The sequence below is a fragment of the Scyliorhinus torazame genome, chromosome 11 (genome assembly GCF_047496885.1).
Source record: "Scyliorhinus torazame isolate Kashiwa2021f chromosome 11, sScyTor2.1, whole genome shotgun sequence".
In the NCBI taxonomy this organism is placed as follows: Eukaryota; Metazoa; Chordata; class Chondrichthyes; order Carcharhiniformes; family Scyliorhinidae; genus Scyliorhinus; species Scyliorhinus torazame.
Window position 1 is genome coordinate 150552023 of NC_092717.1, and position 18413 is coordinate 150570435.

General features: G+C 47.1%; 1 protein-coding gene across 4 annotated transcripts in view; it reads left to right on the forward strand.

The window, feature by feature from the left end:
• greb1l (GREB1 like retinoic acid receptor coactivator) overlaps window positions 1-18413 on the forward strand; it is a 417126-nt gene that overhangs the window by 311960 nt on the left and 86753 nt on the right. For all 4 annotated transcript variants that reach the window (XM_072467885.1, XM_072467884.1, XM_072467887.1 and 1 more), the window contains 5 exons: window positions 5571-5699; window positions 8357-8491; window positions 9879-10076; window positions 12382-12562; window positions 14030-14222. In XM_072467885.1, coding sequence (XP_072323986.1) covers window positions 5571-5699; window positions 8357-8491; window positions 9879-10076; window positions 12382-12562; window positions 14030-14222 — 836 coding nt within the window. The remainder of the gene's footprint in view (window positions 1-5570; window positions 5700-8356; window positions 8492-9878; window positions 10077-12381; window positions 12563-14029; window positions 14223-18413) is intronic.

The following is an 18413-nucleotide window of genomic DNA, read 5'->3' on the forward strand; positions in this document are numbered from 1 at the left end:
TTGCTGAATTTCCCAATCCTTTATGAATCAGCAGAATTCTTCATTTATGAACTGAGGCCATTGTCACTCATCACAATGTCTGGAATGACGTATTGACAAAGTGTACTTTCAGGAATTCTACTATTTTCCTTGCTGTTGTTGAAGTCAACTATCCAACTCCCAATAGTCAAAAATGCAGTATACAGTGACAAGATAATCAGATCCTGCCAAAGTGAAAAGGCCGACTCCCAGTTTCATCCATGGTCTGTCTGGAATGTCATATGTTATCAACGGCTCTCTAGCTTGTTTAGCTTGGTACTAGTTACATACACCACACTGGCCAATGTGGTCTTTAATTTCATTGCTCATGTTTGGCCAGTAAAGAGCATTTCTTTCCTTTCGCAGAGTTGTTTCAATTCCTTAATGGCTTGCATTGATGCACTTCATCTTTCCTTTCATCTCTCTAGGGGTGATGAGTCTTATTTCCTTTGTGATAGATGCCATCTTAGGCTGTCAGTTCATCTCAATATGCCCAATATGCTCTTGTGACCACAGTTATCTCTTTGATTTTCCCTGGCCATCCGTTCACCATTAGATTAGATTAGATTTAGATTTATTGTCACGTGTACAGAAGAACATAAGAACTAGGAACAGGAGTAGGCCATCTGGCCCCTCGAGCCTGCTCCGCCATTTAATGAGATCATGGCTGATCTTTGTGGACTCAGCTCCACTCTCCGGCCCGTACACCATGGGCGTCATTCTCCGACCCCCCGCCGTGTCGGAGAATGGCCGTTGGCCGCCGTGAATCCCGCCCCCGCCCCCGCCGAAGTCTCCGCTCCCGGAGATTGGGCGGGGGCGGGAATCCGGCCGCGCCGGTTGGCGGGACCCCCCGCTGGATTCTCCGGCCCGGATGGGCCGAAGTCCCGCCCAGGAATTGCCTGTCCCGCCGACGTAAATCAAACCTGGTATTTACTGGCGGGACCAGGTGGCGTGGGCGGGCTCCGGGGTCCTGGGGGGGGGCGCGGGGCAATCTGACCTCGGGGGGTGCCCCCACGGTGGCCTGGCCCGCGATCGGGGCCCACCGATCCGCGGGCGGGCCTGTGCCACGGGGGCACTCTTTCCCTTCCGCCTCCGCCACGGCCTCCACCATGGCGGAGGCGGAAGTGACTCTCCCCACTGCGCATGCGCGGGAAACTGACAGCGGCCGCTGACGCTCCCGCGCATGCGCTGGGAAACTGACAGCGGCCGCTGACGCTCCCGCGCATGCGCCGCATTTCCGCGCCAGCTGGCGGGGCAACAAACGCCATTTCCGCCAGCTGGCGGGGCGGAAATCCCTCCGGCGTCGGCCTAGCCCCTCAATGTTGGGGCTAGGCCGCCAAAGATGCGGAGACTTCCGCACCTTTTTGCCGGCGCGATGCCCGTCTGATTTGCGCCGGCTTTGGCGCCAGTCGGCGGGCATCCCGCCGTTGGGGGAGAATTTCGCCCCATATCCCCAAATCCCTTTATTCTTTAAAGGTATCTATCTTTTTCTTAAAAACGTTTAAAGAAGGAGCCTCAACTGCTTCACTGTGCAAGGAATTCCAGAGATTCACAACCCTTTGGGTGAAGAAGTTCCTCCTACACTCCGTCCTAAATCTACCTCCCCTTATTTTGAGGCTATGCCCTCTAGTTCTGCTTTCACCCGCCAGTGGAAACAACCTGCCCGCATCTATCCTATCTATTCCCTTCATAATTATATATGTTTCAATACGATCCCCCCGCATCCTTCTAAACTCCAATGAGTACAGTCCCAGTCTACTCAACCTCTCGTCATAATCTAATCCCCTCAACTCTGGGATCAACCTAGTGAATCTCCTCTGCACTCCCTCCAGTGCCAATATGTCCTTTCTCAGGTAAGGAGACCAAAACTGAACACAATACTCCAGATGCGGCCTCACCAACGCCCTATACAATTGCAGCATAACCTCCCTAGTCTTGAACTCCATCCCTCTAGCAACGAAAGACAAAACTCGATTAGCCCTCTTAATCACCTGTTGTACCTGCACACCAACTTTTTGCGACTCGTGCACCAGCACACCCAGGTCCCTCTGCACAGCAGCATGTTTTAACATCTTACCGTTTAAATAATAATCCATTCTGCTGTTATTCCTCCCAAAATGGATAGCCTCACACTTGGCAACATTGAATTCCATCTGCCAGACCCTAGCCCATTCACGTAACCTATCCAAATCCTTCTGCAGACTTCCGGTATCCTCTGCACTTTTTGCTTTACCACTCATCTTAGTGCCGTCTGCAAACTTTGACACATTGCACTTGGTCCCCAACTCCAAATCGTCTATGTAAATTGTGAACAACTGCGGGCCCAACACTGATCCTTGAGGGACCCCACTAGTTACAGGTTGCCAACCAGAGAAACACCCATTTATCCCCACTCTCTGCTTTCTGTTAGTTAACCAATCCTCTACCCATGCTACCACTTTACCCTCAATGCCATGCATCTTTAGTTTATGCAGCAACCTTTTGTGTGGCACCTTGTCAAACGCTTTCTCGAAATCCAGATATACCACATTCATTGGCTCCCCGTTATCTACTGCACTGGTAACGTCCTCAAAAAATTCTACCAAATTAGTCAGACACGACCTACCCTTTGTGAACCCATGCTGCGTCTGCCCAATGGGACAATTTCCCTCCAGGTGCCTCGCTATTTTCTCCTTAATGATAGATTCCAGCATTTTCCCTACAACCGAAGTTAAGCTTACCGGCCTATAATTACCCGCTTTCTGTCGACCTCCTTTTTTAAACAGTGGTGTCACGTTTGCTACTTTCCAATCCTCTGGGACCACCCCAGAGTCTAGTGAATTTTGATAAATTATCACTAGTGCGTTTACAATTTCCCTAGCCATCTCTTTTAACACTCAGGGATGCATCCCATCAGGGCCAGGAGACTTGTCTACTTTTAGCCCCATTAGCTTGCCCAATACTGCCTCCTTAGTGATTACAATCATCTCAAGGTCCTCACCTATCATATCTTTATTTCCATCAGTCACTGGCACGTTATTTGTGTCCTCCACTGTGAAGACTGACCCAAAGAACCTGTTCAGCTCCTCAGCCATTTCCCCATCTCCTATTATTAAATCTCCCTTCGCATCTTCCAAAGGACCAATATTTACCTTAGCCACTCTTTTTTGTCTTATATATTTGTAGAAGCTTTTACTATCTGCTTTTATGTCCTGAGCCAGTTTACTTTCATAGTCTACCTTACTCTTCTTTATAGCTTTTTTAGTAGCTTTCTGTTGTCCCCTAAAGACTTCCCAGACCTCTAGTCTCCCACTAATTTTTGCCACTGTACTGAGGTTCAGTGAAAAGTATTGGTCTGCGTAAAGTCCAGGGAGATCGTACCACAGATGAAAACATAGAAATATGATAAATACATGAGGATACATAATGAAAATACATAAACAGAGACAGTGGGTGAAGTATATGGGGGGCGATTCTCCGATATTGAGGCCAAGTGTTCGCGCCGTCGCGTTTCACGACGGCGCGAACAGGGCCCATGCATGACCTATTCTGGCCCCCACAGGGGGCCAGCACGGCACTGGAGTGGTTCACGCCGCTCCAGCCTCTTTACGCGGTGCCAAATGGGCGCCGTGGCAACCTGTGCATGCGCAGTTGTGCCAGCTCAATCTTACGCATGCGCAGTTGGGCCGCGCCATCCTGCGCATGCACGGGGAACTTCTTATGCGGGCTGGCCCCGACCCAAAATGGGGTCAATGTTCAGGGGCTGGCCACGCCAGAAAGTAGGCCCGGGGAGGGAGAGGCCGGCCCGCCGATCGGTGGGCCCCGATCGCGGGCCAGACCATATCGGAGGCCCCCCCCGGTGAAGGAGCCCCCCTCTCCCTCCCACAGGCCACCCCCCGAGCGTTCCCGCCGGCAGTGACCAGGGGTGAACGGCGCTGGCGGGACTCTGTCGTATCGGGGCGGCCGTTCGGCCCACCTGGGCCGGAGAATTGGCGGCCCCGCCGATTCCAGCGGCCGGCGCTGCGCCAAACGCGCCGGCGCAAATGGCGCCGATTCTCCGCACCTCGGAGAATCGCGCGCCGGCGTTGGGGTGTCGTGGCGCGGTTGCGGCGATTCTCCGGCCCGGCGCGGGGCTCAGAGAATCGCCCCCATGGTATATAGTGTTACAACTGCAGAGAAGATGCTTAGGCAGATCAGTTCAGTCCATAAGTCAGTTCAGACCCTAAGAGAGTCATTCAGGAAGGCCATTACTCCTTTTAGTGCTTGTAGAGCTGAATCTTGGGTATTTTGTTTGATTTGACCAAAGTGTTTATCTGTCAGATTCAATGGCCAGGATTTTCCCCAATATTGGCAAAGGCCGATGTAGGACGGGAAAAGCAACGTTGCAGCTGCCAGCGACAGTGGCGCCTTTCTCTGACGTATAGTACAACAGTTAGGGGAAAAAACATGAAATTATGGGTTCCACAATGTATATCACTGGTGGGGCAGCCTCTGATTCACTGACACCACCAGTAACTGAGACGGTTAAGGATTGGGGAACCATTCTAACAGGCTGCTTCAGCACAGAGAGAGTAAACCAGTTCACCCTGGAAACCACTCCCCGGCACTTTGGGCAGTGTTTCCGACTGAGAGTACGATTTTATAAAATTAATCCTTATGTCTTCACCCTCCAGGGTACAGCAGTGTGCCTTCAAAGAACTCAATTGATTAAACATTTAAGCTCAGCCAAGTGGAAATGTCAGATTTTTAAATTGATTTTGATGCCTTGGATCTGCTAGGATTTCACATTTGGGGGATAATTTTGTGACCATGGTCCGAGAGTGGAGGGTAATAACTGCAGGTCAGAGAGCTTGTGATTTTCTAAACCATGTGCATCATAGTTGGGATTCTTTGGTAATAGCAGAGTCTTGCAAATTTATAGTTCAGACTTCTGTCATACCGGCTGGATTGTGAACAGCACATTCATAAAACACTGAGAACCTTGCCATCAGAATCTTTCTAAAAATAAATGAGCTCAAATGTATAATGAGCTAATTTAAACTTCCTCGCCCTGAATTTCTTCAGGGGTTCTGCGGCACCCTTGTATGAATTCAAGCGATCGATGGAATGTACCAGAAGGCAGCAGAGACACACTTGGACTAGGTTTTTGCCGTTTCTGTGAACCTCTAGCCTGCCTTATAAGGGAAGAACCTCTGCACACCCTTTGCAAGGCAAATTGCATGGGGTTATTCCTAACAAATGCACAATCTCATGGTGAATCTCTTCTGAACTTAATTTATTTGCTTCAAAATGTTGTCCTCAGTAACTTCTCGAAAGCCCTATTCCATCACTGTCATCATCACACTGTTAAATTTTACTTGGCAGAAGTTCAGTATCTGCTTCCCACAACAACTTCAATTTCTGTCATGTTAAACCTTCCAATTGAAAATCTGAACCAGTACTGAACTTAAGTAATAATTTTAAAAGCTTGAACTGCATATTTTACAGAGTGTTACTGATCTGAATGGTAAGTAATTGTGTGCTTTTTAATAGCAATGAACAGATCAGTTCAAAGAAGTGTTTGTTTTCTTCAGGTCACTATCAATCCAGAATGCTAGCAGAGAGCATGCTCACCACAAGCGAGTTCTTGAAGGAAATCAGTTACGAACTAATTACAGGGAAAGTCAGTATTTTGGCATCTCATTTCAAAACCTCCCCCTTTGGTAAGTGTTTCAATCAGGTCTATGTTATTTACTTTGCCCGATGCCTTCAGAATCTGCAACGATTTCAGTAACTTCCTCCAAGCGATGGCAGTTTTGTTTATCGAATTATTGCCCTGGCCTTCAGTCATTTGTTTGGCTTTGAGTCTTGGAGAGTTAATGAAAGAGAAGTGAGACTAATTTTAGCAAGGGTGCCTCAAACAAACACTTGGCCTTTCAATTACATATGTAAGGCATCTAATACTTCATTTGTCAATGACTTAACAGCTTTTATATTATCCGTTTATGGCTCAATCAAATTTTGTGTTTTTCAGATGTTTTTAGGTGCAGAATGTTAGTCCCCAAAATTTCACTATGGAAACCACTCCCCGGCACTTTGGGCAATGTTTCCCACTGAGAGTACGATTTTATAAAATTAATCCTTATGTCTTCACCCTCCAGGGTACAGCAGTGTGCCTTCAAAGAACTCGATTGATTAACCATTTAAGCTCAGCCATGTGGAAATGTCAGATTTTTAAATTGTTTTTGATGCCTCGGTTCTGCTAGTATTGCACATTTGGGGGAAAATTTTGTGACCATAAAATTATCATTTTGTCATAAAAACATCCAAATTAGAAGCCACTGAATTCAGTGGTGGTATGTAAATGCACAACCTGTAGATTGCTAGTCCAATACCATGACCACGGGGTCGTGTCCTCAGCCCAACCATGTTCAGCTGCTTCAGCAATGGCCTCACTGTCATCATGCGATCAAAAATGGGGCTGTTCATCTCCAATAAGAGTGAATCGAAACATCGTCCCATGACATTCAATGCATCACGATCACTGAATCACCCACTATCAACACCCCGGAGGTTACTATTGACCAGAAATTTAACTGAATCACCTATATAAATACTGTGGCTACAAGAGCAGGTCAGAGGCTGGGATTTCTATGATGAGTAACTCACTTCCTGACTCCCCCAAAGCCTGTCCACAATTTACAGGACACAAGTCAGGAGTGTAATGAAACACTCTCCACTTGCCTGGATGCGTGCAGCTCCAACAACACTCAAGAAGCTTGAAACCATCCAGGACAAAGCTTGATTGTCACCCCCATCCACCAAGGAGATAGTCATTGCCTAGCACTTGTGTGATGCAAATGCTACTTGGCACTTCTCAGCCCAAGGCTGGATATTGTCCAGGTCTTGCTACATATCACCATGGACTGCTTCAGCATCTGAGGAGTTGGGAATAGTGATGAACATAGTACAAGTATAGAAAATTCCCAATAAACATTCACTCCCTCCACTACTGATGCACAGTGGCAGTAGTGTGTACCATCTACAAGATGGACTGCAGCAACTCATCAAGGAATTGGCAATAGATGCTGACCTTGCCAGCAATACCCAAATGATGTGAAAGAATAATTTTTAAAAACACCCCTTGGCATTTCACAGCAGTATTATAAAACACAATATGTAAATGAACCATGTAAAGAGATATTAGGTCAGATAACCAAAAGCTTTCTTAAAGAGGAAGGTTTTAAGGAGTAGCTTTAAGGAAGATTATGAGGTAGAGATGTCAAGAGGTTTAGGTGGAGAACTCCAGAGCTTCGCCCAATGCAACTGAGGGCACGGCTCCAATAGTGGCGTGATTAAAATTAGGGAGCTTCAATTTTCATACCTATTGGTGGTTCTATTTTTGTGTGTGTACAGTACAAGCCTTTTCTGTATTGCTGCAACAAAAAAGATGAATATTTATGTGTTGAATGTATAATTTGTATTATCCCTTAGAAAAGGTATGTAAAGGATATAAGCTAATTTTACAGGGCATATCTCGGAGGAAAGGCCATGGGTTTGAGGAACAGACTGGTTCTGTTTCATTTTATTGTCCATCGCTTTTGTCATCCAGTGGGCTCTGGATTAGTTTGCCCTACCTCTACCTTTCCTCACTGTGGGAATCTAACTTGGCTGTACCTTAACTATCCCTTTTTTAGAGGCAACACATTGTTCAGTTAACACTTTCCAATATATCTGGCCCAGATCCATTCGCACCCCATTTAAGTTTGCTCTCCTCCAATTAAGTGTTCTTACTCTGTATTTTCCCACCTTCCTGACAGAAGAGCCCATCAAGACGATTGAAATAAGCCTGATCCTGAGAGTTAGGGGTGCAGCCAAAAGGCATGCAGAAATTCTGCCCACTAAAGTTGCAGCATCAGAAAGGTTGGAGGAAGTTCAGTCCCACAGTCACAATGGAAAACCAATAGATATTTAAGTTTATTAAACAGTTTACAAAAAGCTAGACCCGCAAAAAGACAAACAACAGTTAGGATGATACTGATCAACTGCAGCAGAACAGAGGCTAACACAAGTGGCGGATGGAATTTAATACAGAGAAATGTAAAGTAATGCTTTTGGCAGAAGGGATAGGGAGAGATAATATAGTCTTAATGGCACAGTTTTGAAGAGTAACAACCCTATATTAAAAAATAGTCTATTTATCTGTTTTAGAAAGAAATGGCACACTGACCTTTATTTAAACAGTTGACTTGATTTTTTATTGTGTATCAGGTATATTTTGGTATACCTTTGTAGTTTATGTTTGCAGAGTTTCATTTTGATTTATTATAAAACTTTTAATGTGCCTGGGCAACCTGAATGAATGTTTTATCTTATACAGGGGATAACTTAGACAAATTCCTGGATAAATTTCAGCAGAGCCGAAGTAATACTGTTGCTGTTCCATTCAATGGAAATGTTTCTGAATATATTCCTTCAGACGAAGCGGCAGCAATGACATCCATGCAGTGTTTTGGTAAGACGTCCGAATATATGGTCAGCATTAGCTCTCGGCAGCAAGGGTCACCATTACTAAGTTATTGTCGAAAGGTTCTAGAAGTGACTATACCTCTTGTGTTCATGCTGTTGTATTGCTTAATGTTTTTTGTGCGTTATTAACCCTGTGAGTTGATGATTTCGTCCCTATTTATAACTGACCTGTATATAATTCAGAAGAATCAATTTGGCGTCATCCATTGTCAAAGGGCATTCCACCATGCAGCAACCTGGAAGGAAGCATGTAGGACGCTCACAAGTTGTTCCCTTTAAGATATTGTGCATGGGCAGTTTCACAAAATGATTTCAAGGTGCGATGAACAGGCTGCACAAAACTAACAAAAATTCTGAGGTGATCTTGGTATTATGGAGTTGTCTTACCAAGTAATCTTTTGATGTGGCAACTGTTGACATGCTCAGAAAACCAGTAAATTTTATATGAAAGCCAATTATTGTTATTCCTACATTTAAACTGCACCTAACAGCAACACTTAATGGCCACTTAAGGACCTTTTCCCACCCAAGATTTTGGGTGCCCTCTCCCCCGCCTAACCCCCAACACCAAAATCGCAAATCCACCCCTCTCCACCCCGGGATCCACTGCCCTCCTGCTCTGGGAACTCTGTTACTTACCTGAAGTGCAGTCCCAGGACTTGTGCTCGTGAACAGTTTGATGGCCTGACATTCATCACTGGACCCAGGCTGATGTCCCAGTAAAAGGAGGTGGGTGTTGTAGCTTGCCAGCCTGGCCCTCTGCCCACTTCGATTGCCACACTAGAGTTGTCCCCGAAGCCGGAAGGTCTATTCTATCCCACCCTACTTCCCTGGAATGATAATATGGTGAGCAGAGGGCTTTGTGAAGGAGCCAGGTTCGCTGAGTCAGGGCATTTTCAGAATCGACCTTCCTGCCTCTTGCACAAAATTCCGGCCTGTTGATTTGTCTGTGTTTTCGTCACCCTACTGAAGGATCGACTCGGTCTCTTCTGGTTGCCCGTTCAGCAAAGGAACTGAGGAGGCAGCCCAGAGTGATGCATGCACAGAGAGGTCATGTGACTCCATGAAAGAAATGTTTAAAGGGATAATACCCTTGATTTCAATTGAATGGATATGCAATTTTTCTGTGAAGAATAAACAAACTTCAAAGAGTGAAGAGGGTGACTAAAGTATGAGTTGCTACTTTTTCTGTGTACAAGGGGTTTTCCACTTAAAAGTTGCAGATTCAATAGATTTCTGCGTATTATTGAAAAAATAATTTTGTGCAGCATTTATTACTAAGCATGGAAACATAAGAGTGACCAGATCAATAATGTAACTGCAAACGATTGGTGGAAATTTAAGATGCGATGTGCTTTATTTTTCTTCCACAGATTCAGTTACTGAAGTGTTCCAGATTCATCCACCTCAGCTTAATATTGCCCGAAAGCTGTTATCTCAAGTGTGTGCCATAGCAGACTCTGGAATGCAAAACCTAGACTTGGGGCGTTTTGGGAAGGTTGACTTCATTATTTTAGTACCCTCTTCGGAGATTCTTTTCCAGCAGACTTTGCAACGTGTTCGCCATTCAGGTAGGCAGTTAAAACTGCTGAAAAGTTAGTTTCCATAGTGAACAACAGAATATGTTCCGTTATGGATATAACATTTTTCAAACAGGCTTTACTTTACCCTATTACCTGATAGTTATAAGTTAATAAAGTTGTCTGATTATTTCTAGATAAAGAACTAACTTGTTTAATTTTAATCTCATAAGGGATTTAAATAAATTGTGGTGTAGCTCAGTTTAATCAGGCAGTTGGTGTGATTTTTAAATGGGGGAACACCACATTATTCTCACAAGACTATGTGCTTTGCCTCCCAGATTGCCCACCTCCCCCCAACTTTGATTTCTTCCCTCATTGCTAATCTTCAGGCACGTGTCCAAGGAGGATAAGATGGATGAACTGGCCTCAGGCTGTCTTCAGTGCTATTTCTTACTCGCTGTTGAAAAGCATGCCAAACCACTGGAATTTTCTGATCTGATTTTTCCATAGAACCATAGAATCAGTGCAGAAGGAGGCCATTTGGTCCATCAAGTCTGCACTGACCCTCTGAAAGAGCACTTCACCCAAGCCCACTCCCCCGCCCTATCCCAATGATCCGTTAACCTAACCTGCACATCCTTGGACTGTGGGAGGAAACCAGAGCACTCAGAGGAAACCCACGCAAGACACAAGAACTTGCAAAGTCCACAGAGTCGCCCAAGACTGGAATCGAACCCGGGTCCCTGGCATTGTGAAGCAGCAGTGTTAACCACTGTGCTACCATTTCCTTATACATTTGCAACTGAGATTGGGAACCCAACACTGTGGGGGAAGCAATGTATGCCTCAAATGTTTATACTTAATATATGTAAAAATACATATAAACATTTAAAAAATCTAATCTATCCTCTGGCACACAAAAAAAATCAAATCCATCTTTGGCACCAAGTACAGGATATATATTAACAAGAGTATTGCATTCAAAACATATAAACCAAGAGGATAAGAAGAATGATCACAAGTCCTTTGTCCCAATGTAACTTACTATTATTTTGTTCCAAGGTATTTACTGCTTCAATGGGTGGCATCTTCTTTGCCCTGCAGAAGTAGCTTGAAAAAGGGTGGACGGGTAAATTCAAAGAATTACTCGTCTGGATATCTTGCCCATGCTGTCATGCTTTGAGTCGAGTTTCTCGGGGATGGTTTACTGTGGGAATCGTACAGACATTGTATTGTACTGCATAATTTGTTTTTCACTTTCTCTGCGCTTTGTACAACATAAGAACTGTTCTGGACTTCTGTTTTTAAAATAATTCTTTGCTGTACTGTACAGTACCTGTGTTTGAGGAACCTGTTATAAACTTGGGGCGCGATTCAACTAATTGGGAACAAAGTCCCATAGTGTGCACGTTTAGCCATGTGTTTCCCAGTGCACATCATCAGCAACACATCGCGTTGTATAAGGGGCATCAGTGGGGCCGAGACCACACATAGCCCCATTTTGTACACTGAGGAGCTCCCCATTGTAGCAAGACCCCTGAACTGATCCCCCCCCAGCCCGAACACATTATGAGAGAATGCCCACACCCCTCCCAAAACCCACGCAGGTCATCCCATTTGTGGAGACAAGTACCAAACAATGCTTACCCGAGGTCTCTGAGGTAAAGGGGATAGATCCCAAAGCCTCAGGTACCTTAGGAATCTGGGCATTAAAGTGAGACTAGCTATCTCGCTCTAATATGCAGACTTGCCAAAAAGTGGCAGGATTTACATTGCAGCGTCTCACGAGATCGCGTTAAATCTCACGAGACATTACAAGCCAGGTAGATCCTGGGAGCGAGGGCTCCCGGCTTTTATCGCGCACGCTACACCGCGGCAAGCTGACTTTCGGGCGCAGCGTGGCAATTGGATCGCGCTCTTGGTGTTTTGAAGAGTTTTCTGCATTGAAGAAATCCTACAGGCAAGGCAGCAATTTTAATTATACACAGTATCTCTTTTATATTCAGAGATTTATTTTATTTTACAAGTTATTTGAGCTGGAAACACACAGTACTGCACATGTATGGTACAGTGTTTCAATTTTTACAGTGATTTTTGCAAGCAAAGACTGTTCTCAGGAACCTAATTCTGACTTGAACATTGATTCCTATGGGAAACCATGCTTCACTTGAATGTGTTTCACTTAAAATAATGATTTTCAAGCGCACAACCACCAGTTTAAGTGAGGACTTGCTGCATTCTATATTGGAAAGATTCCATCCAATACATTTACACTTGAAACTTAATAAATGCAGAACCAGCCACGAGTCAATATTTCTGATTTATTACATGATACATCTTTGTTTTTACGCAGGAGTTCTCGTAGACTTGGGTCTTGAGGAGAATGCTGTAGCCTATCAAAGGGCTGAGAAATATATCATTCGGTTAGACCATGACGTTCAGAACAAATTTGAAGCTTTCATGAAAAAAGTCAAGCAGAATCCATACACACTGTTTGTTCTTATTCATGAAAACTCTCATATTGATCTTACTAGGTAAGTTTATTTCATTGCTGCAACTTTATTTTCAATGTTTCATCTTCACAATTCCCAAGAACATGTTTCACGTTTGGACATCTTTGTGGCGTCTGTTAATATCAGCCTGAGGCCAGTGCTTGGTTTCGATGAAGTATATGGCACGGCAGCACAGTGGTTAGCACTTTTGGTTCACAGCTCCAGGGTCCCAGGTTTGATTCCCGGCTTGGATCACTGTCTGTGCGGAGTCTGCACATTCTCCCTGTGTCTTCGTGGGTTTCCTCCGGGTGTTTCGTCCCACAGTCCAAAGATGTGCAGGTTAGCTGGATTGGCCATGATAAATTGCCGTTAGTGTCCAAAAAAGTTAGGTTGGGTTGGAGATAGGGTGGAGGTGTGGGTTTAAGTAGGGTGCTCTTTCCAAGGGCCGGTGCAGACTCAATGGGCCGAATGGCATCCTTCTGCATTGTAAATTCTATGATTCTATGAAGTATAGATTCTGCTGTTTGATTCATTTTATGTATTACCTTGTCTCACTTAATCTTTTCCATGATGACATGCTCCCCACCATTTGATGCTGAGCAACTAGCCTAAGATTGGTAAACTTGCATCTCAGTGAAGCTTGTGAACAAGGCTATGGTTCCCTTAATACCCCTGTGATCTGTTGAACCACTCATTGTTTGTCCTGGCATTAAGAATTTGTTCCCCAGGATGACCACGTGAACTTCTACCATATCAACCATAAATTGGAATTATTTCACATATAAATTAGGAAATTAACTAACTATTATTTCGGACAGCAAAAGGAGCACCTAATAAATGGCCATTTCTGCTGATTAATACAGATTTAAAAATCATCAAATATTTCTCTCCACCAAATTGGTGTGAAGGAAAACATCTCTCTTACATGACTGCCTTTGTTCCCCAGATTACACATCATATTTGATATTGGATGTCACATGACCTCTATTATTTCTGTACAGTTAAAATACCATGGTAATGGCCATCACCACAACAGCCTCCATGTCCTCACAACCCTCGCCAGAGGACTGCCGTACTCACCCCAGCATCCTCTTAGTTCCCACCCCACTTACCTGATAGGGAGAGCTGCTGGCTTCCATTGCATTTTTTCTACTAGGTACAGTCCCAGCAATGACCACCACTCCTGTAAGGCTTTACGCAAGGATTCTTCCGATTATCTGTCAGAACTACAACAGAAGAGCTGGAAAATAGTACTGATTTATCCATCAGCCAACATCACTTGAGGAAGACTGATTATTTGGTTGTTTATTTCATTCTCGTTTGTGGGACCTTGCAAATTGACTATCATGCTTGTCTACAATACAGCACTTCAAAAGTACTCCATTGACTATGACTATGCCCTGAAGTTGTGAAATATGCTATTTAAATGCAATTCTTTCCTTCTCTCTTCCTATTTAACCATACATGAAATCCTTCTAGGCAGTTGTGAATGAATCTGTGTTCCTTTAGTCTTGTTTCAGGCTCTTCAACACATGGGGAATCCAGCCAGGGTCTGTCGGATAAGTTTATTAATTCGCGTGAGGCACTTGAGGCATGCAACTTACTTATGTTGCAGGTCAGCTCCTTTCCCTTCACTCTCCAGACACAGCAGTCCCGTGTTAGCTCCTACAATGAAGTGCACTGGATACTGCCTAACAGTCCTGTAAGTTCACATTACGGAATTCTTCTCTGTGTTTTGCTGTACAACAACATGCATTGGCCGTATTTAAAGTGTTAACTTGCTGTATAAATATATTCAGAATATCCATTTTTTAAAAAGTGTTTTAATTGGGTTTTCACATCTTATATTTCACAGTTCTTAGGTTACATATTACCAAACAGAAAAAAACAAAATGACAATGAGAAAGTCTGCAGAACTCGGCACATATATCTACAGGCAACTGACTTCCCTCCCACTGTGACCATGACCCCCTTTATTTGACATACATATGTTACAATCCCCAATATGGCCAGAGCATGTATTTATAAGTGTCGATTTATAATTTGGTGTGGGCTTCAGCTTGTTCTCAGGCCAGTCCCCTGCAACTTTGTCCCTTGTCCCTCTTGCTCTCTTTGTGTACTTTTGGGCATGGCTCCACTCTCACTCCCACAACCCTGGGCATTGCCTCAAAGAAGGTCATCCAGTACCTGACAAGTCTGGGACACTCCCAGAACATGTGGGTGTGGTTGGCCAGGCCTCCCAGGCACTGTTTACATTTGTCCTCCATTTCTGGAAAGAACCCACTAATTCGGGTTCTGGTTAGGTGCGCTCTGTGCACACCTTCAGCTGCGTAGGCTCAGCCCTGTGCATGTAGAGGTGAAGTTCTCCCTGTGTAGTGCTTCGATCCAGAGTTCTGCCCTATCTTGATACCTCGTCCCTTTTCTCCTTGTTTTGTTCAGGGGGAAGCGTACCTCCTCCAACAATTGCCTGTCCAGGTCCACACAGTTTCCCTTCCCTAGGCCTCCCGCGTCCAGTAGTTCTTCTGCTAACAAGTGTCCTGGTAACTGGGGGTATATCATTGTGTTCTTATGGAGGAAGTTTTGAAAAAAAATAACCTATTAAGGGGAAATTTAGCGTGGCCAATCCACCTACTCTGCACATCTTTTAGGTTGTGGGGACGAAACCCTTGCAAACACGGGGAGAATGTGCAAACTCCACACGGACAGTGACACAGAGCCGGGATCAAATCTATGACCTCGGCGCTGTGAGGCTGCAATGCTGCCCACTGCACCACCGTGCTGCCCTTAAGGAGGAAGCTTTTGACCTGAAAGTATCTCAGGTTGTTTCCTCTTGGTAACTTGAACCTCTCTGTGCGTTCCCCCAGGGTTGCTACTCTGTCGTCCTTGTATCTGTCCCTAACCATCAGCATCCCCTCGTCCTTTCTCCATCGTTTGCAGGTGGCATCCATTATTGCGGGAGTGAACCTATGGTTGTTGTAGATGGGGGCCATTGTGGACATTTCGGTTAGACCAAAGTATTGCCTCATTTGGTACCACGTCCGGAGCATGACTACTGCCACTGGGCTCCTCGCGTATTTGGTCGCGTGTGTGTGTGGGAGAGCAGCTGTGGCTAGGCTCGGAGGGAAGGCCCTATATAGGAACTCTCCTCCATCTTCACCCACTCGCCGCCCAGTGGTAGAACTGTAGTTTTAGAAGGACCTGGCCTCCCACGTTTCTTTTCCTTTGTAGGACCTTCTTTTGGATCCTCCGATTCTTTCTCCACCCCACCACACATAAACACCATGATTCGTTTGTCGACTGTTTTAAAAAAGGCCTTGGAGATGTAGATCGGGAGGGATTTAAACAGGAAGATGAACCTGGGCAGTATGTTCATTTTTATCATCTATATTCTCCCTGCAAGTGGGCTCCACCTCTGTAGGCCCCACTTCTGCAGGGCCATTTTTGGCTCCCTCCACCAGACTCGCAGGTTCCATTTGTGGGTCCTTGTCCAGTCGTGATGTTCAGATTATCCTAATGTGGAGCTCATAACATTGGGAAAATGCTCAGGGTGAAATCTACTATCAATATGAAGGGTTGGGATTCCAAATTCATGTTTAGATATGGGGCTGTGTTTACAGTCAAGTGTGACACATCACAGTAGGCCCAATTCTTGAATTACGAAGAGTGATTTTTCAGTGTTAACAAATGACAGTCAGCGAAAGCATTGATGTTTTTCAAAGTAAACTATTTTCAAATTGAATTCTACAGGCTCTCCCAATCTCATTGTAAATTAGGTGAAGGTTGATTTAAATTTGGAGAAATAGCACAATTAGCCATTTGTGCCTTTTCTGTGGAGATTTCTACTGAAGTTACGATGAAAAAGCAGGAGATCTTGAGTGTGATTTTACTAAAAGGGAACAACATCCCATAGCGAGCGTGTTTAGTTGCGTGTTTGTGACAGGCATGTTTGTTCATCATTAGATGAGATAATGGCTGATCTTTCTGGCCATTCACGCTAGCGGGATCTTCTGGTCCTGCTGACAATGCACCTCTGCCACAGGGGGTGCATTTAAGGGTTGCGTGGAATATCCCACCCAATATATATTGTACAAGTACAGTAACATGAGGCTTTACCTAGAGACCTTCAGTACTAACACAGGAACCAGGGGCGCGATTCTCCACTCCCGCGCCGGTTGGGAGAATCGCCTGGGCCGCCAAAATTTCCCGCGACGTCGGTCCGACGCCCTCCCGCGATTCTCCCACGCGGCGGGAACGGCCCGGTCGAGTTTCGCGGGACGCAGGCTGGAGAATCGCCCGAGACACCCAAAACGGCGATTCTCTGGCACCCCTGCTATTCTCCGGCACCCCTGCTAATCTCAGGCCCGGTTGGCCGAAGTCCCGACGGCGTGGCCCCAGTTCACGCCGTCGCCGTTCACACCTGCTTTTTAAAGTCGTCAGCCAGTCGTGCTGGCTGACGCTGAGCAGGGAGGAGGTGAGCGGACTGTTGCGCAGCGCCTGGAGACCGGGTCGGCTTACCCGAGAAGGCTGCAGTCAAAGGGGGGGTACAGGAGAGTGTGCAGGTGGGGGGGGGGTTGTGGGAGAGCATGCAGCTGGGGGGGGGGGGGTGGGAGAGCGTGCAGGTGGGAGGGGGGGTGGGAGAGCGTGCAGGTGGGGGGGGGGGAGAGCGTGCAGGTGGGGGGGGGGTGAGAGAGCGTGCAAGTGGGGGGGGGGGAGAGCGTGCAGGTGGGGGGGGGGGGTGAGAGAGCGTGCAGGTGGGAGGGGGGGTGGGAGAGCGTGCAGCTGGGAGAGGGGGGTGTAGGAGAGCGTGCAGGTGGGAGGGGGTGGGAGAGCGTGCAGGTGGGAGGGGGGGTGGGAGAGCGTGCAGGTGGGAGGGGGGTATGGGAGAGCGTGCAGGTGGGAGGGGATGTGTATGGGAGAGCGTGCAGGTGGGAGGGGGGGTGGGAGAGCGTGCAGGTGGGAGGGGGGTGAGGGAGAGCGTGCAGGTGGGAGGGGGGTGGGAGAGTGTGCAGGTGGGAGGGGGGTGGGAGAGCGTGCAGGTGGGAGGGGGTGTGTGGGAGAGCGTGCAGGTGGGAGCGGGGTGGGAGAGCGTGCAGGTGGGAGGGGGGGTGGGAGAGCGTGCAGATGGGGGGGTGGGAGAGTGTGCAGGTGGGAGGGGGGTGGGAGCGCGTGCAGGTGGGAGGGGGGTGGGAGAGCGTGCAGGTGGGAGGGTGGATGAGGGAGAGCGTGCAGGTGGGAGGGGGGATGAGGGAGAGTGTGCAGGTGGGAGGGGGGGATGAGGGAGAGTGTGCAGGTGGGAGGGGGGTAAGGGAGAGTGTGGATGGTATCGTCCATCCGCGGATGCCACATGTCAGCCGCCCTGATATGGCAGGACGGTGACGAGGACACGGCCGCAGGTTGCGTGTGGCTGATGGGCACAGGAGAGTGGCACACTGGTGAGCAGTACGGTGTGAACTGACCGTTGGGCGCAGACAGTGACCAGGTGTTAGGCTGGCTGCGTGTCTGCAGCGCGACCAGGCCACCGGGGCACACAGGGATCACATGCAACCCGGCTGGCGAGGTGTGGAAGAACCTCCGTGTAACATGTCGTTTCTCTGCCCCCCACCACCCTCCTGCAGGTCACCATGTATGCCAACCAGACAGCGATGTTCACAGCCGTGGTTGGAGCAGCAGCTCTGGAGTTTGCCATCCGGCAGCGTAGAGTCGGAGGGCCCACAGTGGCTGCAGATGCAGCAGTCGCCGGTGCAGCAGAGGGGATGGCCGCGGAGTGGCCCGTCGTCGCCGCGCAGGCCGCAGGCGCTCAGGACCCAAATGTACAGGGGGATGCCGAGGGGAACATTGACCACCAGACGGCGAGGAATGCAGAGGAAGTGCTTGGGGGGGAGCAGGAGGAGGA